This window comes from Oenanthe melanoleuca, chromosome 12 (assembly GCF_029582105.1).
Source record: "Oenanthe melanoleuca isolate GR-GAL-2019-014 chromosome 12, OMel1.0, whole genome shotgun sequence".
In the NCBI taxonomy this organism is placed as follows: domain Eukaryota; kingdom Metazoa; phylum Chordata; class Aves; order Passeriformes; family Muscicapidae; genus Oenanthe; species Oenanthe melanoleuca.
Genome location: NC_079346.1, coordinates 8,669,837 through 8,695,634, shown reverse-complemented (window position 1 = coordinate 8,695,634; position 25,798 = coordinate 8,669,837). Strand labels below are relative to the sequence as shown.

Below are 25,798 nucleotides of genomic sequence, written 5' to 3'. Positions count from 1 at the left end.
CCGAGGCCGCCGCCGGGACGGGATCCGCGGGGCCGTGCACGGGGGCGGGCGGGTCCGTGGGGCTCAGCTGGGGCGGACTCCCGGGGACGGGTTCCCCGTGGCGCAGATCCTCCGGGTCGTGGATCCCGGAGGGGCACCAGGGCAGGTTCCCGGGGGCCAGGACACGGCGGGGCGGCGGAGGGGGATGCTGCCCGGAGCAAGCAGCGTGGTGGCAGCAGGCTGGGGCCGAGGCTGGTTCCGCTGCCGCCAGGGGTAGGTGGCGGGAGGGAGCAGTCGGACCCACTAGCAGAGTCCTGAAGGTCTGGGGGAGCCCTACCCCACACCTATCCCAAACTCGCCACACACTTGTCTCTCAAACGCCCGGCAAAGATATGCAGCGCCCTGGCAGCCACTGGGCTGTGGGACCCTGCCAAGGTTCAGGTAATTAGTTAATCGGCTTAATTGTCCGGCTGGAAAACTGCCCACCCTGCCAGGGCTTGAACTGGTAATGGTACGGCTGTGGTGCCAAAAAGTCACAGCAGCTCAGGACCCTGTCCTGCACGGCGACACCGGCACTCCAGCTCCCTGCCTACACCCCTGCTCCTCCCTGCCTGCACCTCAGCAGTGCTTGAGCCGCCGAGGCCTTGGCAAAGTCCTGTCGTCATCATTGCTCTTCTCTCGCCAGGCCAGCAGGTACATGTGGCACCTCAGGTCCCCATGACAGCACCTATGTGCTGGCAGTAGCACACAGTGCCCCACTCATGCTCCCTGCCACCTCTCCATTCCTGGGGCACTGTGTTCACCACTAGCACCTGAGGCATTTCTGGTGCCCGATCCACTCCTTTGTGGGGTCAGGACTCTGCAGCAGACAGTTGAGCACAGGGTCCAGGAATTTGGACAATGCCGTACACTGGGCCCCAGAAAGCAGGCAGGGCAGGCAGCTAGTCTGGGGATTAGTGCTGGGGAGGCCACACAGGGGGACAGTGCATGTGATCCTGCACTGCATGCACTGCCAGCACTGGGCACCACTGTAGCTGGATGGTCTCATCCTAAGGAAGGGGCAGCTGCAGTACTGAGTGTGCAGTGGGACTGTGGGAAGGGAGCTGGCTGTGCCCTATATACCACAGTCATTGGAGCACCTTTAGCACAAGGCAGGGGCACAGCAGCCACCTCCACATCCTCAGTGCTGTCAGAGATTTCTTCCTCTGCCAAGTGAGTCACTGGCAGATGAAAAGCTGAGCCCCCTGCTCTGTGCTGCTGCAGCAGCCACCTGACTGCTGCCTGCACAGCTGGGGATGCTGGGTGGAGGATGCAAACAATTCCCTCAACCCCTGTGCCTACAGTCACCTGGGTGTCACAGGCTTTTGATCACTGTTCTCCCCTTTCTCCCAAGTTCTTTTCCAGGAAAGCTTCAAAGCTCTGGATTCAGAGTTTCAGAGAAAATTGCCCCAATTAAATGCCCTCAGACAGACCAGAGCCCAACTTATCTTTTTTTTTTTTTTTTTCCTGACCACTGTGTTTTATGGTTCTGTCCTGTGCCCTCCACAGTTCTTTTTGTTTGTGCTGCAGGAGGAACCACTTTGGCACCTTCCCTGGTTAAAGGATGGGACAAGACCCCTACAAACACCAGTACTGGGAGCTCCATGGAGGCAAAGGCCAGGAGAAACCACACATACCTGGGGTATGGCTGATCCAGCAAGGAGCCAGTGACAATGAGTTACTGGGAGTAAAAGCTGGGAGGCAGGACCAACTCCACCAGAGTGCAAGCAGAGTGTTTGGGAAATCTGCTGCCACGCAGCATGCATGCTTCCATTTTTGTCCAGCAAGGCTGGGAGAGGAGCTGCCATCGTCACAGCCATATTGGGACAAATGCTCTTGTTGGCACCTAAAACCTGGAGGAGACCCTGAGTGGGAATAGCAAGGACAGGGTGGCACCAAGGGCTTCAATCCCATTCACCAGGGAAGTTGTCCTATGCAGGGGGAGGCATTGCTGGCTGCTTTTGCTGCTACACCTCTTCTCCAGGGATTTTGTTTCACAGTGTGTTCCAGTGTGTGTGTGTGGCAAGGAGCTGCAGGGGTCCCCAGGGCATCACTGCATTGCACCCCACGGCACTGATGCTCCATCTCAGCCTGCCAAGGAGCCAGTTCTTGCTCTGTCTCTGCAGAGGGGCTTGCAGCAGACACCTCCAGAGGTCCCTCCAAGCTCAGCCATGTGCTGCCGAGCTTCCTGCATCCAGACCAGAGACCTGCACCCGTCTTTGCCAATCCCAAAGCACACGGGGTGGCAAGCCCTCCAAACAGGTTTTGGCCAGCAAAGGCCGTGCTGGGGCTGCTGGGGAGATGGGTACACAAGGGCAATGTGAAACAAGCAGCCTCTGATGCTGGCAGCCATCACCAACCCCCTTCGCTGACAGAGGGGTCCCAAGGTTCCAAGACTCTGGGGGCTTCCCATATCTGACTGCCTCCCCCCCACCCTTCTCCTTGTTAATTAACATCACTGGACCAATGTGAAGCTGGAAGAGTGAAGGTTTCCATCTTTAAACACCAGAGAGGAGCTAAAAAAAGAATCCTCCCAATTCCACAATCCAGGGGAGTTAAATGCTAGAGAGCAGCTGCCTGGTCTCCTGCTGGAACAGGACTCTGCCTCTCCCAAAAGAAACAACATAGAGACACTGGGCTTTGGTGAAGATGAGTTTATTAAAGCAAAAAAAAAAAAAAAAAAAAAAAAAGGGGGATCCCAGCCACTTTCCTTGGGATGACAAAGCTGGATAATTTGAATTTGTGGCAATGTGGTCTTGTCAACACCAACATATTTCTTTTGCTGGTGATGTTTCAGATCAAAAATCAAACGTGACACAAATGCCCGAAGCAGTGGGAGCTGCCCACAGTCACAGCTGGGTACCCTGAAAAGAGTTGCTGTGTGGGAATTGGGACTGTCCAACATCTCATCTGCTGTATCTGCCTGTCATATCTTTGGTGTCTGAGAACCACTGCCCTTGAAAAAGGTATGTTGGAGAATTCCTTAGTCAGCCAAGACATACAAAACTTCCTGGAATCTCTGAAGCAGAGGATTTTCAGCCTGTTAGGAGAAGAGATACAATAGTGGACAAACCTGAGATGCTGGGGTTTGGTTTTCCTCAGTTAAACCTGTCCTTTCCCAAAGTTCACAAACAACTTCTGAGACAAACCTGAACCTGGTCGAAATCAACCAGAACAATACTACTCTACTAAAAACCTAAACTGTTACATAACAAACCAACAGAGATACTATGGGTGAGAAACAGTGAAGTCTCTGGCCATAGAGACAGCATTATATTGATCTAGCTGAGGAGTTTCCAGCAGATCTCAGTGCCAAATCTGACTGAGCTGATCATCTGCTCTGCCAGTCCTCCCTGGGAATGTCAGGTACTTTGCTGCTGTGTAAAGGCTGTGGTAACTCAAGCCCATGGTATCTCTGCCAGGAGCAGGGAAGTAAAACAATACAGATCCCCTCAGCCATCCAAGCCAGGGGAGAGCCCTGCTTAGATCCCTTACAATATCTCAAACTGGGCAATGGCACTTTCAAGCATCTGGCCTGAGTCTTGCCTCTAACTAAGCAGGTAACATATCTAATAAACTGCAACTGAAATGGTCATCCTGCACTAAGGGCTCCAAACATGAAACAAATCTCTTCAATCAGAAGAATCACAATCAAACAGTAAAGAGCAACAGGCTGTGTTCTGCTGAATGAGCAGATTGACAGGATGTGGTTTCTTGGAGCTTGAGGAGCTTTGGAGGCTGAAGCAGCTCATTTGCTTTACACCTGTTGTGCTACACAGGGAAAGTACATCCTCCTCCGGCGAGGAATCCAAGAGACACCTTTTCACACTGGAAACATTCATTGTTTTTTTAGTTTCAAGACTTCTCTTTTTTCTGCTTGCAAGTTGTTGCAGGCTTTTATCAGAGCGTGGCACTGGTGGGAAGTTCTTTGTAAGCCCCAGCTGAACACTGCTGAGGATCTGCTGATGGGGAGCTGCAAAAACCGGGTCAGAGTTTTCTGAATTCAGATCAACCAAGTATCTGGGAAGGGAATTTTTTCTGGAGCTTTCCAACTCAATAATCCCATTTGCCTTCCTCTGCTTCAGCCCACTCTCAGGACATCCAGAGCATTCACCTTTCCTCTTAGTGAAGTACGTTGTCTTTCTCCCTGTTGCTTTTTTCCAGGACATCCTTCCTGGACTCAGTTTTGTTTTGTTCCCTACAGCTGCCTTGTCCACCTTGTGGTCTGTGGACCAGTTGCTATGTTTTCTCCCAGGTGTAGTCTTCTGTGCAGAATGGTGGCAAACTTGAGGCTGCTGCTGCTGTGATGGTGTCAGGGGTTTAAACCCTCGAGTGCTTCTCCTGAACGCCTTCCTCAATGGGGTTGGTAGAGGCATTTCCAGTGGTACAGGAGAGTGTTTCTTCTGACTGCTCCCCAGAAAGTGTCTGCCAGCCTGGCACATGCAAAGATGGGGAACACAGCTCTGTGTCTCCAAGCTACATTTCACCTCCTGCAAAAGGGTGCTTGCTCTGCCACAGGCTGCTGTAGCAATGGGACTGGCTTTCTCACCTGAGGCTGGGTTTTGATCACCTTTAGATGTGCCATCTTCAGTGACCTGGTTCCTTCCAGGGGAGTCTCCATGTTGCTGCTTCACGCAGTGAGACCAGCCTGAGCAGCTGCAAGCTCCCTTGCCTGGGCAGCATGGCCTGTGTGGGTACTCCTCACTCAGGACACAGTGCTGGCACAGCCCAGGGGAAGTCTGGGCAGACTTATCTGTCGTGGTAGGGGGCAGGCTGGCACTAGACACAAGTGTGTGCTGCTCAGCTGTGGTATTACACAGGTTCAGGAAGCCAAGTTCTTTACACGTTTTCAGGAACTGGTCATACAGCTGGGCTGGCAGTGACTCCTGACCCTGCTTCAGCTGCTGGATACTGGATTTCATATCCAAAATCTCTGCATCTTTCTGGGGAATCAGAAAGCAGAGCAGAAGAAGTAAAAAATGCACAAAAAGGCACAATAGCAAGAAAGTTTTAAAGTGTGTCAGTTTGGTATTGACCCATAATTTAGCAATTTGTACCTTCCTGTGTAATAGATATCCTCAAACTGTCCCACAAAGGTGAGACGTTTGGGATTGGAACAATCCCCTAACCCTCTGTGTACCCTCTCTCCTAGGAGCACTGCCTTCTCATGCACTGGTGTGACACATCCTTGCCAAAAGCAATTCCTGCAGCAGGGCCTTTGGAGAAACCAGCCCTGATCAGGAGGTCTCTGACAGGTCATTCTTGTGTCTCTCAAATCCACTTGTTTTCTTTTTCTGTCTTTTTTCCTCTCCCTGGGACACACCTGGCTGAAGGGACAAGGTGCTGCACTTCTGCAAGGCGCTCTCCCCTCACAGGCATGCACTGCACCATCTTCTCCAGCAAAGGCATGTGTCAGGTGAGGAAGCAGTGAGTGTTCCATCACAGCCTGCCACATCAAGGCACTGTTGGCTTCTCTTACTGACCAGGGCTTCATCAGAGCTACAGCACTGTTAGCTAGTGCTTGGGTAAGCCTCTGTCAGTATCTGGCCTAGAATTAGCATTTTAATATATCTTTCCCCTTTCATTATAACAGGAGCAGTCTGCTTTATAATCCACCATTTCAAGGCAATTTAATATTCAGTCTGTATTTTGAAGAAGCAGGAGAAATTCAGAATGAGGATTCAGAATAAAAGATTAATTTCTTCACTTACGGCTGCAAGTCTCCTCTCCATCTCCAGCAGTGCCTGCTCCATTTGGCTTTTATCTGTCAAAGCTTTCAGCACCAAGCTGGAGTGACTTTGAAGAGCATCTTGCACTGAATGGGGAAATCAATAACATACACATTTAGTCTTTCATTTGTAAATGTGAATAAAGTACTATCAATACTGTTGCTACTTCCTGCATGGCTTGGCATGAATCACCATGATCCTTCTGCTGTGATTTCCCCAAATCCCGAGCAATGAACAATGGGTGGATTTTTAAAGCAAGGCACTTGAAATGTATAAGATGCTGCATAGGCCAAACCTCATTTACTCCGCTCTGTTAATGTGGCAGCTGGAAAAAGGAGGCTGTGCAGAGCTGCAGAATTTGGTAGGCTGAATGCAGGGAAGGCTGAGGCTTGGTTGTCTGCCAGGTTCACAACAGGCATGGCCAAGGCAGGGGAACCCTGGTATAGCTGATCCACCCCTGTATAAACAACACTGTCATTCAACCAGGTGATGGTAAATGAGGCTCAAATAGGATGGAGATGTAAGAGGTTATGGGTTATGGCTAAGAAGTGCAACCAGAGAAACTGCATAAAAATGAACAGGAAGCTGAAAACTGAAGGAAAACTGAAGGAAAGAGGGAAATTATTATTAAATGTGCAAAGAATTGGAATTTCCATTTGCTGGTCGTGGGAAGACATGGGGTCAGAAAGCACCTGAACAGGCAGCTGTGCCCAGCACTTGGTAGTAGGGGCCACAGTAGAGTCCTGTGGAAGCACCAGCTCCTTGGGAGGGTTTTTAATTGGAGCAAGTTGCTCTTGGCTTCAGTGGGTCTTGCTGAAAAACTGATAAAACCTCAGGGATTTGTGTTACATGATTGGATAAGAATATAACTCCCCCCATACAGCTTCAATTACTCTTATAGGTACCACTGCTGTGCCTAATACACTATGGGATTGGAACAGAGTTTACAGTGTATGTGGAGATGAAAAATCTTGAGCAATCTTGTGGAAGTCTACTTTAAAATTGCAAATTGGGACAGAGAGAAAGAGCTGATAAAGAGCAGAGAGAAAGAGCTAAACATGTCTGGTCTTTGCTGTGAAGGGTGCAGGAAGGTGTGTACAGATGGTGTGGAATGTTGGCTGGTTGGCGTGGAATGTTGGCTGGTAGGCATAAAACAGGATCCAAAGCACTTTTGCTAAAGGAAAGCACTGCCAAACCAATGAGCCAGGATAACTGAAACTCTGGAGTGCTGGAGCACTGCATACCTGAGAAAAATCAGAATAAAGCCTACATTTCAACAAGTTACTACAAGAGTACTGCAATTAATGACTCTACTTTGCTACAGATTCAAGGTGTTTGATTGACGTTGGTGTCAGAGGAGCTGAGAGCGCATCTGAAGCTGTTCCTGCTCACCAGTGTTTATCTCAGCTACTCGTTGAGCACCTTTTCCCCCACAGTACTGTGCTCACAGGCTGCAGAGCTGCAGGGCACTGGGGATCCCTTCTCCTGCTCAGCTATATTCATTAAGCTTCCAGGGACTTAATTATCTCAGTGAGCTGTGCCCTTCTGTCAAACTATAAACAGAATTGGTTAAAGAGCTAAAAACTATTAGGGAGCAGCAGGCAGAAAGTGGTTCCACAGGCTTTGCTTCTGTGAAAAACACAGGGATGTTTTAAAATTTTGGGAAGGAAGAAAGGAAAAAAACCTGAGCAATTATGGGCTTAGTAATTTCTTCTCATAGAGTATAAAGTTTTAGAACAGACTTTGAGGAGAAAAGTACTCAAAGATATGGAAGGAAATGAAATAAGAACAAGATTTTATAAAAGGTGGATTGTGATTTAACGCACTAAGACAAGGTAGGAGACTTCTTTGACTAAGAAAGCACAGTGGTCCTTCTGTAGATTCAAACAAAGCTTTTCAGTGGAAATTGTCACGTAATAATAAAAAAATAAAAAAAAAATTAAAAAAAAAAAAGGAGAAAAATAAGGGGAAACCTAAAAATAAGACTCAACTAAAGAGAAAGCATCAGCTCTTGAGCTGAGTGGCATGAGGGGACAATGCACCTCTGAAAGGTGCTCATCAAAGCCTTCTCATGAGCCAAACAGGCTTAAAATCTGCTGTAGTCACCTGGGTGAAAAAGCCAAAGGGCATTCAGTTAATTAGCAAGTGACAAAAGGATGCAAATGCCAGCACCAGAGGCTACAGGTGAGACAGGGCAGTGTGATGCACAGCAGTGCACTAGCTCTGGCTGATAGTACTGCTATTGCACCTCGGGATGTCTGGAAGCCCACAGACCTTCCCAGCTGTCTAGGCGCAAGGAAAGAAAGAGACTGATCTAAGACATGGGCAGAGAAAAGCTACAAGTTAATTAAGTACTTACATGGTAATCTCCTCTTACGAAAGGAGATTGAAAGTATTTGTCTCATTCAGCCACCCAAAGTAGAGGTGTGGGGGGGCACAGAGCTGGAGGTGCTGCTCAGGGATGAACACAGGGAATGGCACCTCCTGGCATGAGGAATCCCCTGTGCCCAGCTGTGTTTTTAATTTTGCCTCCCCCGAAGGAGCCCTGCTTGGGCACAGAGCACACAGCTGTCATCTGGGAGAAGGAACCCAGCAGTTGCTTCATCCATGCATCATCCTCACACACAGTGAAATAAAACCACCTCCCGAACTTGAGCTCAAGGGGAATTTCTCCGTTATTTCAGGACACACATCACTACATGGCTTTGCCTTGTTGTCTGTAGGAGCTTGGCTGATTTCTGAGGATTATCTGCACATATTTCAAATAATATGCTGTTGCAGACAATTTGGTTGCTCTTTTTGATCTTTTAGTGTTTTGCTCTGACAGATTTAGATTGTTTTAGAAACCTGCAAATCTATAACTTGCAGAATGGGTTTGTAATGGGGGAGCGAATGTTTGAATGGGGGAGTGAATGTTTTAGACTTTTCATCTCTCTGATTAGGCACAATCTATCTGCAATCTGAGAACAGGTTTTTGGGGAACCAACCTACAAAGAGAGAGAAAGAAGCAGTGACTAAATAAACACCTTTCATGTCACTTTATCACCTTCCATGTCTACAAAGTGGAGGTACAGGGAGGGCAACAACTGCAAGTTTACCTTATCTTGCTGTTCTTCCCTATATGCTTAATTTTAGCTCAGAAATATTTTTAAAACTTTCTGGTTTCCCTAGTCTGTCTATTCTTCCACAACATAGTATCCTCAGTCTAAAAATAGTCCTGCATCCACTGGGCTTGTGATCTGCACATACATTTGACTCAGCACAGCATGCTGCCGGCAAGCAACCAGCAGCCAGCCTTTTGAAAGCATTTCGTTTGTACGTGTAGGAGTAGTCTGCAGAAAAAACCCTCAGTACAGAGGAGGGGCACCCTCCTTCCCTCCCTGCTTCCATACCCAGAGGAGTGTTCAGACTTGTCAAACACTAATAAACAAGGTAAAAATAAGTGTTAATAAAGGCTTACAAAAAAATAGGCCTTGAGACAGCCAAATTAGATCAGATCAAGGACCCTGTTAAGTCGAGTCTCTTTTCTTTGAATATGATCAAGAAGGGCTGCTTCAGAGGTTCTCTTCAAATAAACCCTGCAGCAGATAGTTATTGAATAACTTGATCACAGACAGAAAATCTTTACTCAGTTAATGGGTGACTTATGCATAGACTTGTGCCTCTCCTGAGGTAATTTAAACAAAGCAGTTTTTTACAATCTGAAACATTGCTGTGTTTTGATTTGCTGTACCCTTGTCTTCGGATGCTACTGTTTACAGAAATAACATTTGGAATGTGAAATCTGGCATGAGATAAAAGGCTGAAAGATCTCGGGGAAGGGCTGCCACCCTGTGCTGCAGAGAGTTCCCTGCAAATCAGCCTGTCTGGGTGCAGCTGCACTCCCAGCAGCTGAAAACTACAGCCTGAGCAGTCAAGGGAGAGAGCACCAGCCTCCCAGCCTAGGAATATTAAACAGTAACTGCTTCTGATGTCTCTCTATCATCATCTATGCAGTTCATCCTGAAATTGGTGCTAACAGCACAGAGGCTTTAAATAACACTTTGGAAAGAGGTTGGTTCCCCCACGCCCAGATTCAGTAGGGGAAATTGGAGGTGCTTTAAACCTGGTGAGACACAAGCAGGGAAGACAGCTCTGGAGCTCAGCAGAGTGCTGCATGTTCTCCCTGGGTAGCCATGGAGCTGTGCCAGAGGGTGAGACAGTTGGGCTGTCGTGGCTGCATCCTGCTCAGATATACTCCGAGCAGTCAGCTGGAAGATTCGTGCTGGATCCCATTCCATAAGACGTCAGATAGCACCTGCATCGGGGGACTGTGAGATGAGCTGCCTCTGATCTCACCCTGTGCCACAGCACACAGTGCTCCAAGCCCCGAATTGTGACAACGAGGGGTTTCAGTATCTACTGGAACATCTACACTTCCTCTCACCATCCATCTGAGGTGTTTTGGAGTCTGGTTAAGTCCCTCACCTCAACAGTTTTGTCAGTCACTGCTTGGCTAGTTAGCAGCTACATGGAAAAAACATTTTTAAAATCAGTTTCAAACTTTTTGACTTTTCTATCCATACAGTACATGAGGGAGTCTGAATTGGGTGTCCCAGTCTGGACCATACCATTCAAGGTAAACAAGCTCAAATCCCATCATTTTAAATATAGTCACCCCCCTGGAAACTTTGTCAGCAGCTGCTGGGCCTGGGGAGTCTGGAAGCAAGTCATGTTTGAAAACCGCTCACTGGGCACCACATCTTGTCAGAGAACTGCATCACCTCATACCTCTGTAAGTGACATATTGCACATTACTTTGTCACCCTTGATGGCAGTGTATCAGAGGATTGCCTGTGGCACACTGACTGGGAGGATGCTGCTCATGTGCACTGCAGATAAGGTGTTGTGGAGGATTCAGCTGTTCTGAGCTATCACAGCTGGATAACAGAATTGCAAAGCAGCGCAGAGAGGGCTGAGTGGTGAAAATTGACATTTGTATGTAAAATTATAGAAGGCTTTGATAGAAGTGCAGGTATATAAATTAAAATGGGAAAAATATGTAAAGAAATGAGTTACAGGAGTGGAAACCAGAAGAAAAGAGCAAATAATGAGTGGGCAAGTCAACCAGAGAAACTGTACATATATATAAGGTGGAAGAACTGGAGCCACAGAGTCTGCCTCTTTACATCCCTGTACACTGCATGCCGAGATGTGAGCAAGGCACAGAGCACCTGTGCCTCTGTGGAAGTTGCTCAGCCAAACCTTTTCTCATCTCCAGTGCTAGACACAGCTTTATCCACTGTGGGCAAGCACATATGGACAAACACACAAAAGAGAACATTTTAAAAAATCTTCCTGCACAGACCATGCCAGCCCAACAGCATTTGGAAGTGCTTGGGAAATACATTTTGAAAAATATTTTCTGTTTTATTCTTTCCCGGTGGCTATGCAGACTATGCCAAATTGCTTGCTACCCACTGCTAAAAATGCAACCTTATAAGCTTTTGATGAAGACAGACGATTTGAAGTTCCACCATCCTTTGCTTTTCAGAGCTGTTGGAATATCCTGGTGCACTTGTTCTCTTCCTCTTCTGCATGCCTCTCCTACCTGTGAAATCCTTCTCTGCCAACAATTTAACATGTCTGCCATGTCACCCACATCCGAAGGTACTGTATCATCACTCACTGACATTCAGAACTTTATTAGCTCCTTCACCTGAGTTTTGGAATTTTATACAGTTTTTCAAGGGAATTGCCTTTTTTCAAGGTACTAGCATAGGTATCTATTTAGTGGGAACTTAATTATCCATCACTGTGATATCAGTCAAATGACAGTGTTTATCTGCAATTAACCAGTGACAGATGAACGTCCCAGAAATATAAAAAGAACAACATTGTGCAGCATGTGATGATTTTCATTATATATTCAACATTCTGCAGCATGATGCATTTCAGAAAGTGCCAATTTTTCTTTTCAATTGCTTTGAAAATCTAGCAGCATGCACCTCTGGGAGGTTTCTCATTTCATTCAAGGCACATTCATTGAAAATGGATATGGAGAGGAAACAGGACAACTGAGTAAATTATATGGAATGAAGAGGGAGAGTCATGAACAATAGATTTGATTTTCAGTGCCATGACAACAATTTCTGTACATGAGGTATGCAAATTAGGTGAAGTCCTGCTGCAGAGTGGACAAGCTGAGACACTGAAGTAATTAGGCGATGGGAAAAAGTGCAATAGAGAATTTGCTGTGCTGGCCAAAGCAGACAGACTCTTGTTTACATTAGGGTCCCACCAAGAGCACTTGCCAAGCACAGCAAGAGAATGGTCTTAGTACAATGAGATTGGTATTTCAAATGTACAGCCTATCATGGCCTCCAGCATAATGCATCAGGCTCCACTCTTTTTGCCTGAGAGGGCTCTGTTGATTTAAAAGCTATCTGTCAAAGATGTGCTTTGTGGATGCCACATTTTGCCACACAGTGAATACTATTGTGCTTTTGTGAAGGTCTGCTGCCTTCATCTCACAAGATACAACTCACTTCACATTTCTTGTGATATTAAAAATGGCCTCTTGTTCTTTCACAGAGCAGAGCAAGCTCTGTGCAGTACTGACAGGGTGTTGATAAAGCATCACACCAGCATTAAAAATTAATGTACTCTCAAAGGCTCAGATCTAAGCTAAAATAGAAACAATTTCATGAAGCATTTTCCCTCAGTAAAGATTTCTGTGATTAGCCACTTGAGAGACAGAGTTGTTCAAAAGTATTTTACATTATTAGCTTTTCTGGAGGTCACCCTTTCATCATGGCAATAGTGTGCTTCACTATGTGCTTCTTATTCAAGAAATGAGCAGTACTAGTTTTGTTTACATCCAAAACTTAATCACTTCAAACACAGAGGAGAAATGGAAGACTTCAAACTAACATATGAAAATCTGAGAAAGCCCTAAAAACTGAAACTGGATACTCAGGATATAAATATCTAAGTTATTTTTACTGTGCATTCCATTAGTACTCTGGATAGTCTAAAAATGATCATACTCTAGGCAAAGCACAAAAATAGAGGTGTGTTTATCTATTTGAGAATAATGTCTAACCATGCAACACCTAAGTACAAGAAAGCAGAGAAAGGGAAGAAATGAGAGAGTAGGAATGGAAAAACAGACAAGTCCATACCATGGATGTCTTATTTTCTCTCTTCCTTAGGAGAACAGCTGTGAGTGGCTTGCCTTGCCCAGTTTACCCCAGCCTCCAGACAACACACTGACATTTGTCAGTTTGACTGTGCCCTCTGCTGTTAACAGGAACACAGGCAGAACTTACATGTCTTGGAAAAGTTTTCTTGGCAAACCAAACTGGATTTGAGTTTGGAATCAAACTTTTCTTCAAACTTCTCCAAGGACACTTGCAGCTGCAAAAACAAAGGTAAATGGGAAAATTAAAATATTGCCTTTTCTTTATTTGCAAAATCACAGCCCCAGATGCCACAGAACAACGACTGGAAGTCGTGGAATGGAACAGACTGAAAATGGTTGTTTATCTGTCACTTGAAACAATTTGTTCAGCCGTTGGTTGCAACCCCAAAGAAGATCTGGGATGGCTCAAAAGGCTCATGAAATCTGAATAGATTTCAAAAAAAGAGATACTGATCTCTAAAATAGGATTAATAATAACTAATAAAATTAGTTATAAAAGTGTTGGAGAAGAAACATTCACCTTCAGACCACAATGACTAATTTTGAGAGTGGGCTGCTTTCTTCAGGCAGCAGGGTAAAAGAACTGATATTTGCAGGCTGCCACTACAGCTTGTTTTGCTCCAAAGACCCAGAGAAATTATACTGGTTCTGAGGCAAGTCCCTAAAGACCTTCACCCTAAGGCCACAAAGGCAGTGGTACATGCAAAAAAAAAAAAAAAAAAAAATTACAATTGTTGTTTTAAAGTATTTGAGTGCTTATGACACACATTATTATATTTTAAATATCAGCATAGCGAAGTAGAGAAAGTGAACACTGAGTGGTCTGTGGTATTTGTAACTCTTCATTATTTTACATTCTGAATTTGAAGTAACTTACCTCTTGAAACCTGTCTTTAGTGCTGGAAATAAAGGAGTTTAGGACTTCACTAAAATGGAAAGAAAACAACAAGTATGAACCAGAAATGTACAAAATTTGAAAAGATCACTGTAGAAATGAGACAGGGAAACACTATAAGGCATAGTATAGTATTAAATGTTAGCATGGAAACATGATTACTTCAGGAGGCATAACCCTTTGAAGTCCCCTAAAGTTGTTTTAGGAAAACATGGACTCTGCAATGTAAAGTAAGAAAAAAATACATATACACACATGCCCATATATATTATATATGTGAAGTTATGGGGTTTTTACTCTCAGATTTTTGGCCTCTCTCTCAAATTTTTAGTTGTCATTTGCAGAACATCCATTAGCTGCTGGGGTGTGATCACCATGTTATCTGCTCCGGAAGGACCCAGCCTGTGCGGTGACGTGCCAGTTGCTGCGATACGCGGGTATTGTGTTTGGACTAAAATAACTGTGGGAAAAATGTGGGAAAAGCTTCAGCATCAACAAAGCCCAGGCCAGGAAGAACAAATACTGCAAATCCTTTTCTCCTGAGATTATGCCTGTGGTTTCTGTTATCTGTCCTTTTAAGTTGAGCCAGCGTATCAGGAAGCAGCCTATATTTATGATTAACCCGCCACACCAAAATGCATGGATGGTTGCTAAGCAAAGTGATAACCTTTTCCTCTCTGAAGATTCAGGTAATTTTCAGTCAATCATTTGAGTGATCCAAATTACAACAGCCAAAAAAATGCAGGGGTCAGGTATAATCTAGTTATGAGAATTAGGCACTGCTTCTGAAATCTCTCTAGCCTTATGGAAAGGAAGATACTAATTTTCTTAGTCAAACTTGAGGGGGCTACAAATTGATAAATTATACACTTATATTTGCAAAGATAATATAGTTATTTCTAAAACCAGGCTTCTAATCTGGGAGCAAGTCTGGAGTGTAGGAAGGAGCATAATCCATTTAAAGAAAAAATAAAGAATAATTATGAGTGATGCCTAAACATTTAAAACTACTTTCTCATTTCATCTTCCTCTAATAGGCAATAGAGAATAAAATTTTGTCTTATCAGAAATATAGTGCCCATTGAAGAGAGATACATAGAGATACATTGAAGAGAGATACATAGCCAGATTTGATCAAAGGCTTTTTAATAAAAACACATTTCACTTTGGATCTTACATTACAAAATCTACCATGCTGAGAATTATTTATAGGTGCACTGAAGTGCCATATTTAATTTTTGAGCTTCAAATTGCTGACTTGTTCCTTAAAGTCCTTCAGGACCTATGAGTACATGTAATTCTTGACATCTGACAAAGAGCAGATGCAAATTATATTAGCAAATAACACTTGTCTGTTACAAAAAAAAATACATAAAAATTTTGTATGGAAATAAAATGCTAGAGATATGTGCAGGTTTATAAAGATGCAATCTGCACACAAGTATGTTTGGCAATCCCCTCATCTGGCCCAAATGTGAAGGCCATCCTCAGAGTCCCTTTTATCAATTCCCACATAGCCTACAAAATTTTGAGAAATAAGAGTTTTAACAGAGAATCAATACAGAAAAAAGAAACAATGCTGATTAAATAAAGAAACACGAATGTAAATTCAGGCTAGAGTTTTGCTATTCTGTGGGGCTTCCGACTGAATATGTTACATAAATTGCAAATAAACCCTATTCTCTTACCTTGTGACTCTTTCCAATTAGAAATTATTTAAAACCTGAAAATACTTTTCTTGGAGAAATATGTAGCTATGTCATGTATACGTAAGAGGGGAAGGAGGAGCTGCAGGAAGTGATAACCACCAGAATGGAAAGAATTTCCAGTGGATTTCTACATACCGGTCATATTTTTCCTTTATTTTGTTCTTATTCACTTCAAAATTTTCCAAGACACTTTTCATTCTTCCTACACCAAAATTAAGAGAACCTTTTTCTCTCATTTCTTCATCAAATAACTGTGGTTTTGTCTGGTATTTGGTAAAAATACTGGTCTCACTCTGTGACACAAACAAAAGAAAAATGTTGAAGCACAAAAACAATCAGAACATTAATTAGAAGAAGCCATTTGTTTATCCAGTGCTTTGCAGACAGACATCACCGTGATTGGACATGACAGATTAGATTGGATGAGGAGATTAAGAATTTTTTGAGATTATGAGTCATTTAGTGTGCCTAGTTAGATCAATTCACTGTGGAACTGAGACCCAGCACAAATTCCTCCAAACACAAGGTTTTCTCTCATCTTGAGGATTTTTGGTTTGCTGCAATTATAAGGTATGCAGGTTTTTTTCCTTCTGTGTTCAAGACAGAGACTATAAATGAATTTCAGTGTTCCTGGAATTGCAGAAGAGTTCAAGAATCTCCCTGTACAGAAACCTAAAACAAAATCCTATTGAATTTCCTGGTGGATGACATCATTTTGCTGCCAACGAGCAACATCAACAGACTGTAGATGAGTTTTTCACATGCTTCAATACACATTTTAGAACAAGAAATTTAATATTAATGTGAAAGCTTCATTCTAAAAAATTTCCAGACACTGTGTGACCAAAATGGAAATGACTTTTTCTTAAAACATGACAAAATGCAAATTCCATTAATTTTTTGGTTCATCATGTAAAGTGAATTTCCTGTTTTGTGTTTGATGCAAACCGCTCCTAGGCAAAATGCATCGGACAGCAGATAGCATCTGGAACTGAAGGACAGCCTGGGGCCTCCAAGCTGGCACCACTGCTTTTTCCTAATTTTGCTCCAGGTGTTTTTATTCAGATCTGGTTCTCTCTGTTAGCAGTGCAGGAACTATTTTAGTGGAGGCTGTTAACATCAGAAACCATGAGCTGTAGGAGAAACATTGTGAGCATAGAAACTCTTCATCCCTATCCAAAATCACCCAGCATCTACCATAACAACAATGCAGCAAGCATTGTCAGTGCAGGGAGGCAAACACTGAGTAGTTCTGTCATTTTTGTGGAAAGCTAAGGAAGTGAAATACATCATTTCTGAGAGAAAAGTAGACGTAATTTTCTAACTTGGCTAGGTAGGTGGTCTAAAGATATTAGCTTGAAAATAATTTAATATTATTTGAGTAATTTAAAAAAATGTGATTGAAGAAAATAATACCTATCTCAATCATAATTTATAACAATCTGTTATAAATACCACGTTCATCTGACCAGGCTGCTACTTCGTCTTGTCACAGTAAGTATGTGTATGTAGGAAGATGATCACTTGATTTCAGCAGTTACTGACATTTGCAAATGTTACCACTCAATTTCAGCAGTTTCCATTAACTTTGAATGGTGGCTGTGTGCCTGCACAGGGCTGACTGAGAGCAAGACTCACATCCTGGGAGTTCTGCTGTCCCGGCTGCGTGCCCAGCTCCAGCAGTGCTGCTGCTGACTGCACATTCTCCGGGCAGAACTGGGAGCCAAAGAGCAGCTGAGAATCACTCAGACTCGAGTAGTCACTGGCAGTGCTGCTCCTCATGGAAAACTTATTAGGCCTGAAATGGTACAGAGAGGGATGTGAATGAGTCTGGAGCAATTAAAAAGCTGAACAATTTCTGTTGTAACTCAGATGTTGCTTCGATTAATTGGAAGGCAGTTCCAAGAGAATAAACCTTGCTGACTAATAGTTGACATTTCTTGGGCATTTATTCTCCAGATGCCTTAAGTCTGACACAGTAGAACAACAAATAAATAGAGGTAGCATATGGCTGGATGAACTGATATGAAATGTTAGAAGTATTTCAAACATATTAACATGCTACTCAAAAGTGCTCTTCTTTCCTTTAAGCATTACTGAAATAAATCTTTTCTAGATACCCTTGATTTTTTGCTGTGTTACTCTGATTCTACTCCTCTTCAGAAACTCTCTCATATTCCTCTCCTCCTTTATGGAATAGGCTTGTGGCACAGGACCAGCTTCCCTCAGACAAGGGCTCCCCTGCACAGCTGCACTGCTTCTCATTGTGTTGGAGGCTGGCTTCAAATTGTGTTAGCAAAAATACAAAAGACTTCTTTAATTTTTCACAAAGAATTGTAGAATGGTTTGGGCTAGAAGGGACCTTAAAGATCACCTAGTTCTAATCCTCTCGCCACAGGCAGGGACACCTTCCACTGTACCATGTTATTCATAGTGCCATCCCTTCCAGCCTTGAACATTATCAGAGATGGGGCATCTATCTACAGCTTATCTGAGCCAGTGCTTCCTCACCCTTACAGAAAATAATTTTTTCATAACAATCAATCTAAATCTATCCTCTCTTGGTTCTTGCTTTTTTTTTTGAGCTGCCAAGATGGAGAGATGTATTGCTGCTTTTGGAGGTGGGAACTAGAGACAAAAATAAATGAAAATAATTAATGAAAAATTTACACAAGGTTTTTCTTCCATATCAAATGATATAAGTAAAGGAGAAGGAACAGGATAATAACTCATGTGTATAACAAGAGATGATCACCCCAATATTTATTAGCAGTGACGTGTTTGGTTAATCCCGAGTTTTGGAAGGAGTCCAAACATCATAGACACAACAGGAAAGGATTTAGCAGAAGTACTTGAACTGCTCAGTCTCCATTATGTAGTAGTGTCACTGACAATATCATATTAATACTTTTGGCTTTAAGCTTACTGAGTACACTGAGCTGCAGGCAAAAATAGATGAGGTATGGGTTTCTGGATTCTCAAAAGACCTGATAAGTCTGTCTGAATTCAAACCTTCTTGGTTAATCTCTCTCTGGACCCCAAATCTGCTAAGAAGAAATCTGAATACAATTTTATTTGCACAGCTTCTTGTTTACATTTCAGCTAAGCTTTGTAAAAAAAAAACAAAAAAACAAAACAACTTCTACAGGCAGTATGTGGGAGAGAGGTGAGCACATGGGCTGCCATGACCCCACACAGGCAGAGCCCCTGCAATGTGAGTAGTATATCTCCCACACCAGTTTTCTAAATCCTCCTGTCTTCCAGCCAAAGAAAGCTACATCTTAGTTTGAGGAAGGTTTTTTATAATCATTAGATGTGCTACAGTCTTAACAAACCCCCTTTGAAAGTGTCCAGTACAATTGGTGAATATTACACCCCACAATATGCTTGTTTTCTCAGATGCTCTGTGATATTTAATACCTGAAGCACAAGATTCTTATAACAAAGATTTTATGAAGAGTACTGAGCTGAGGACTTTATGAGCCAAGTGACTTCCTAGCTTACTCTGCACTACAACCAAAGGCAGCTGTTGGCTGCTCTGGAGCCAAATTTTTCTGTCTGAAGTCCATTACCTCAGCAGTTGGTTTAGGAAATTAGAGGGGGAGGTGAAACAGATGTCTCTTTTGAATACACTCATTCCCCTGAGCAATGGATTTCTTTCCCCCTTGCTTAAAACTGCTGGCAATTAATTTACTAACAAGGCCATCTGGGCAAGCCATCATTCTGGCCCTGCTTGGCCCAGGCCTCTCCCTGACAGAGAGATCAGACAACCGTGATCACATGTGGGATCAGATGTGTGATGAGGCAACTCCAGATCTTTTAACCACCTGACCATTCCCTTCAGAATGCCTGAGATGCAGGGATGCGTGTTCCATCCTAAATATAAACTCTTTCCTATAATCATTGAGAAAACATCCAAGGTATGCAATCCCACTTAGCAGTCCCTCCTAAGTGAGGAGTGCAATAGCTTACCTCAGAAGAACTTTTGGCTTTCTGCTATCATAAGCCATGCCCCAAATGTGTGTTGGTGCCTATAACATTCCTTTGGTATTGGCACTAGCACAAGCATTCAAAGCAAAACCAACTTTAGATATGTAAAACAAGTTATTGAAAGTGCCAAAAAATGGTAAATCATCCTCTGCTGACTGATGGTCAAATGACTTCATTCTCCTACCTAACTTATTGCAAGGTATTGCAATATTGGCAGCTCCAACCCTTTCTCGTGATATGAGTGTGATCTAAGAAATTTGCAGTGTTCTGCATATCTGGGGGGTCAGCTAAATCTTCCCAGTCTCTGTTTCCTTGTTGTCAGTGGAAATTCCCCCTTTATAGGAGGAGTTAGAACTTTCAGGAGCTTCTTTCATTTTTCTAATTTTCTGATTTCCACTCCAAATATTTTAGCACAATAACATGCAAACATTCACCTTTCATTCAAAGGTTCTGGCTTGCCTCAAAACAAACGTGGCATGTGATAAACACCCTCTTCTTATGTTTCCTATGTCTTCTAGGGGCATTAACAAACTAAAGCTTCATTCCAGTAAATTGTGATAGGCCTCACCAATCTTTTTTTTTCGTATTCTGTTGTTTGGTTCTGTCCTAATGTGCCAGCACCAAGGTTTAAGAGTCATCTGAAAAAGCAAACTGAGACTTCCACAATTTGCAAGGTAACATTTATCTGCAGTGCTGTTTTAAGTGATTTTCTCTGGTTTTGTCATCCCCACTGAACCAGTGCCAACATCCCTCTTCTTCTCAAGCACTGTGGGTGAAGCACACTTACACCTTTCTGACACATTTTTTCAAAGTGCAGTAAAGCCTCTTTCCCAAAGAAGAGATCTTTCTCTCCTAGTAGCAGTGTCTTGAGTAGGATCAGTGCCATAAAGTTTCTTTCTCCTGGTTTCCGTCCAGAAAATCTCAACAGCCGTTTCTTCCCCTCTTCATTTAGGGACCAGGGCTGAATCACAACAAATCCAATTTAAATTCTGGGAGCTGCTGTTCACCTGCTCTTCCTCCTGGCTTTAGCCTGTATCTATAGGAACTGTCTCTAGCTCTGCTATACTGCTCCCATCCTCAGCTGCCTGCCAGTGTGCCAATATGCTCAGCAAATGAGCAAGGATCAGCCTTGGCTTTGGGTGCAGGGGAGCTGGAAGTGTTTAAATCAAGGAGTTTTAGCTGCTATTGCAGCCTCCAGCCATTTGCCATCTCTTCACTGGAAGCAGTCACAGCAGAAAATTATTCTTCTTCCCATCCTCTGGAATGGCATGACCTGCTTCCTGCAAAATATTTGCACCACATCCTAAAAGGAATTTCTATAAACAGATCCTGGCATTGGCCCTAATGCATTAACCACAATGAAATCCCTCTCAGTTATTCAGCTTAAACACTGCATCCAGTTTCCAGATTTCAGGTTCAAAATCCCTCTGGTCTTATTTTAATTTCTCAAGGTCATTTTTACATTCTATGAGTGTATTCATTATTCATTCAGCTGTGATTCAATACTGCCTAGACATCCTTACCTTGGAATCCATGCTAGCCCTTTGTCCTGAGCTGGTTACAACAGAGCTTTTCCTTAAGAGGAGGTTGGGATTTCTGCAGAGTAGCCCTGTTTGCTCCCACAAAACATGTCCCAAACCATATTAAAAGTTAGGCATCTGGAGATAGGTTTTTTTTTTGCCACCCCCCCCTCTATCCTGAAGCTACCTTCCAACCTGCACTTACAGACCCAGTTTCTCATTCCTGTGAGGCTCTGGAATTTTACTGCTGCTCTCCACGTCTTTGTCCTGGCTGTCTCTTTCATTTTCTGCTTATTCTCTAACCTTCATGCAACTTCAAAATATGAGACCTTGTGATGTAGGATGGAATTTCATGGGATAATGGATTGAATGAGGTTTTTAAAGTTGGAAGTTACTCTCAACAGCAGAAATAAACCATAGAGAATAGTGGCCCAAGTAGGCCTTAACTTCAAGCATCTGTTTAGAACGCCTCTTTAATATTTTCGTAATTTCTTGGCCTTACACACTCTCTGGCAGGGTTTCTGCTTCTGATGTCTTTGGAAGTTAGTATATGAGCAGTTTTTATGCATTTAGCAAGTTACTTTTTTTCTCATGGTACAAGAAATTTCTCATAACTTCAATTTCAAATCTAAATAATCAAGTCTAAATAATCTTTCTGCCTCAGGCAAGCATTTAACTTTTGGGCTGTACAGTTTAATTTATTTTTAAATGAGGTTTCTTATTACTATTCCTGTGTATCTTTTCTTTTAATTAACACTAGTGTATTTTTTGGTTTAGCAGAGATACTGACTCCAGCTCCCTGCTGCCACTGTCATGGTAGCACTACAAAAGTAAATAGCCTGAGCAGGGATCTTGTGCTCCGTTCAGGACCTGCAAGCTCCCTGACCCAGGCAGTTATTGATGGTTTCTGAAAATGTGCTTTCAGTATCACACTCCTGTGATTCTTATCCAGTCAATCAAAGGCTGGTTGAAGCATCACTGCTTTTGTGGCTGCTGTTCTCATATCCTCTGTGATCTCCCTCCGCCAGTCCTCCTTGCTGCAGACAGCAGCGGTGCTCTAATGTGGCACTTTCCCTAACAAAGGCTGCATTTCAGTCCATAAAAACTGTGTGCTTTGTCAATACACTTCAATTGAGACCAAGCCTTCCCAGTATAGGTATCATGCGGCCCCCTTCCCCTAAAATAACTGGCATCCTGATATTATTGTCCAACCCGATAATCTTTCCTCTGCTTCATTTCTAATATCTCTATTATGCCAATATTCATATGTAAAGCCAGGTGGAAGAGGGGTTCTGGTTCCCCACACCCTATTTCTCAGGCTGTTATGGTTGCAGAGAATCACTTGTGTGTCTGACAGATAACAAATAAAACCCAGAGCAGTTTTGGGCTTGTGCAGAGCTGTGGCTGTGAGGGCAATGCATCACTGGAGCTCTGTGTTTCCCAGGGACCTGGTGGCAGCTGCTCTCAGAAGTAACACCCTGACTCAAACTTGCAAAGAACTCACAGAGTGAGTCATACTCTGCCTAGATTATACGCTGATTTTATGTTACATTTTAAAGCTCGCTGAAAGAGTTTTCTGGGGATTAAACAGCATACCCTGCTGTGGTGGGAAAGGTTTCTAGTAATAGAAGTGAGCTAGGGAAAAGTAATCAGCACTTTCCCTCCCTATTTCAAATACACACACAGATTCATTTGTTCCTGTGGGAAACTTTTCTTTCCTTTAGAAAAAGTTAATTGTCCAGAGAAAATTTTCTCCCCCTTCTTACCTCCTCCAAAAACTCAGCTGAATTTCCAGTAATGTTTTATGCCCTATTTGACCCTTTTGAATTCACTTATAAAAAACGTGGAATGCTGAGGAGTGGGTGTTAAAATCTTGCCTATATTTTCTTCCTGAATTAATAAATGAGTTAAAAGGGAAGACATTGTAGGTGATAAGCTACTTCGGAGGAGGAAAAAATTCAAGTGATCCCTTTCCAAACAGGCATCTGTACTTCTTCCACTCATTTCCTTTCCTATGGCACAGCTCCACAGAATTATTTATATATTTTAAAAATGTAATTTATGTATCTTGTATATAATATAAAAATGCAATTCTATATTTTATATATAATATTATGTCTTTTAAATATATTCTCTAAATTTCCCCTCCTCAGTCTCTGACTGGAAAGAATGTCACAGGTTTTCAAACTAAGAAACAACTTACTGAAAACTAACAACCCCCCCCAAAAAAACAAACAAAATAAATCTGCAGGTACCAAGAAGACAATAGAGTTAAGCAATGCACAATTATAAAGAAAAAACTGTGACAGATATAAATACTTCTTTCCCTGAATTGGCTCCCCTTTGCCCCCTGCATCTGTGCAAAATTCAATTAATTTATATCTATATGACAAGCATTTTTATAATGGGCGAGAAAATGACTATTATGTTTTCATTATCATCCATCATTGTGGTAACATCTGGCCAAAGAGACAGTATGACTAAAACTGTGAATTTGAACAAGTTAGTTATGTAAGTGGGTTATTTAACTAACAGAGGGTCAGAGTACCAAATTCATCAATTAGCTTTTCTGGAGTCAAACAGGAGATGAGTCCCATTGCCTTTTTTAGACATGTGATAAAAAGGATGCTCTGAAGTACAAATTGCAGCTTGTCTTACATGTTTGCCCTCCAGATGTTTACATCTGAATATTTGTTGTTTCACTGTAGATTGTAGATATGGGGAGTTCTAGCCTCTGCTGGGAAAAAAACAAGCCATCTGTATAAATGCAGGATATGGAATAATTTTTGAGTTACATAACGTGCAATAATATTGTACATCACGATTTGTTCTATCTGCCCTCTGCACAGGCAAGAGGAACACTTAACTTATCTAATGAGATGAGGACAGCTCACAGGGCTTCCCCAAACACACCCTGAAACAGACAAGGGTACAGCTTCCAGCCATGCTGATTTTCAGATTTCCACCAATGGTGGATCTATGGCAGTGCTGGTAGGCTGGGAGCATACAAAGGATCCCAGGGGAGGCTAATGAATTCACATTAGATTTCCCTAATTAGCCACAGATCAGTTCTGAACATGTTTCACCTCACTGCCATCACCCCTGCCAAGCAGTTGGTTTTACACCCCATCCCCTCTCCATCTGCCCCCACTCACACTCACCCAAGGGCTGTTGGTGTGCTCAGCATCTCCTTGATGTTCCAGACATTGAAATTCATGTTGTTGTCAGGGCTGACACCCCATCAGGGAGACCCCAAACAACACCATGGCCCCTGCCCTCATGGCCTCTCCCCACCAGCAGTGGCCATGGTGCCACAGTACCCTGCAGGGAGAAGGGAGATGGAAGATGACCAGCCCCACTCAGGGCAGTGTCACCTGTGTCATGGGGAGAGCCCAGGGGGACACAGACTTGCAGGCCGAGGGCAGGCCTGGCCTGGGGCCCTCCGCAGGCCTGGGACGCAGCCAACCCCTGGGCCTGCCAACCTGTGGGGCCTGAGGGGCCTTGGTGCCCAGGGGCCGTCCTTGGATCTCACTTCAGGGCTGGGGGTCCCTGGGCCTCACCTCAGCAATGGGGGTCCCTGGATCTCACCTCAGAGCTGGGGGTCTCTGGGCCTCACCTCAGCAATGGGGGCCCGTGGGCGTCACCTCAGGGCTGGGGGTCCCTGGGCCTCACCTCAGCAATGGGGGTCTCTGGATCTCACCACAGAGCTGGGGATTCTGGATCTCACCTAAGGGCTGGGGGTTCTGGATCTCACCTCAGGAATGGGGGTCCCTGGATCTCACCTCAGGGCTGGGGGTTCTGGATCTCACCTCAGGACTGGGTGTTCCAGATCTCACCTCAGGGCTGGGGGGTTCTGGGCCTCACCTCAGGGCTGGGGATCCCTGGGCGTCACCTCAGGGCTGGGGGTTCTGGATCTCACCTCAGGGCTGGGGGTTCTGGATCTCACCTCAGGAATGGGGGTCCCTGGGGTCAATCTAGGCCTGAGGGTCCTTGGGTCACTCTAAACTGAGAGTTCCTGGATCGCACTCTGAGGCCTGAGGGTCCTATGGGGGTCTCTGCATCTCATCCCAGGGCTGAAGGTTCCTGGATTTCACCTCAAGGCTGGACCTCACCTTGAGGTTTGAGATACCTCAAGGGCCTAGGGGGTCCCTGGGGTCACCCTGGGATGGAGTGTCCCTGGCTCCTTCCCTGGAGCTGAAGGTCCCTGTGGTCACCTCAGAGCTGAGGATCCCTGGATCTCATCCTAATGCTGGGGGGTCTCTGGATCTCACCCTGTGGCCACAGACTCAGGATCAGCTCCAGCTCTGCAAGCCAGCGCTTGCCCCTCACCTGGAAGCACAACCTCGGGCACAGAGGGTCATCGCAGGACACTGTGAGGAAAAGAAAGCTGAAAGCTTGGAACCTGGCACACTGAGGGCTGCTCCCATGGGAGCATGGCAGCCACAGCACCCATTTCCCTCATTTTCAGAGACTGTGCGGTCTCTCATGTAAATACCTCTGGCAGAAATGCAGAAGGGTTTAATTTCATCCATCAGAAGTATGACAAAAATAACTACCATCTAAACATACCCCAAAGAAACATTCTCAATTATGGTTTTACGGGATTTTTTTGCTTTGTGATTCCGTAGCCCCCATGTTAGGAATGTAAACTATTTCAATATTAGTTAAATATTTGTTTCCTGGCTCTGAAGGTACTCCATAAGCACTAAACCACTGCAGAAATAAGGTTGACATAAATTCATGGATAGACCAGG

At 44.0% G+C, this 25,798-nt stretch overlaps 1 protein-coding gene and 1 long non-coding RNA gene across 4 annotated transcripts; one reads left to right on the top strand and one right to left on the bottom strand.

The window, feature by feature from the left end:
- Positions 1–258: 258 nt before the first annotated feature.
- On the top strand, positions 259–5,911 carry LOC130258166 (uncharacterized). Of its 3 annotated transcripts, XR_008841447.1 has the most exons (5): positions 259–672; positions 1,549–1,660; positions 2,816–2,984; positions 5,352–5,434; positions 5,612–5,911. It is a non-coding gene; the product is annotated as an uncharacterized LOC130258166 (long non-coding RNA). The 3 variants fall into 3 exon arrangements; XR_008841446.1 differs by having other exon boundaries at positions 1,549–2,984; positions 5,612–5,903; XR_008841445.1 differs by having other exon boundaries at positions 1,549–2,984; positions 5,171–5,903.
- Positions 2,661–24,537, bottom strand: IHO1 (interactor of HORMAD1 1). Its single transcript, XM_056501299.1, has 7 exons — positions 24,206–24,537; positions 17,173–17,332; positions 15,670–15,827; positions 13,808–13,856; positions 13,058–13,145; positions 5,730–5,833; positions 2,661–4,961 (listed from the first exon to the last, which is right to left on the bottom strand). Exons 1-7 carry the CDS (start codon positions 24,259–24,261, stop codon positions 3,651–3,653), a joined length of 1,926 nt encoding a protein of 641 aa, XP_056357274.1. The 5' UTR covers positions 24,262–24,537; the 3' UTR covers positions 2,661–3,650.
- Positions 24,538–25,798: the final 1,261 nt, after the last annotated feature.

Bases quoted from the DNA above. Each gene is read 5' to 3' on its own strand.
- IHO1 (XM_056501299.1), bottom strand. From the start codon at position 24,261: ATGAATTTCAATGTCTGGAACATCAAGGAGATGCTGAGCACACCAACA. The intron at 13,857-15,669 runs GTATGTAGAAAT...TTTCCATTTTAG, and splicing joins ATAAAGGAAAAATATGACCG to TGAAGTCCTAAACTCCTTTA. The intron at 4,962-5,729 runs GTAAGTGAAGAA...CTGATTCCCCAG, and splicing joins TGGAGAGGAGACTTGCAGCC to AAAGATGCAGAGATTTTGGA.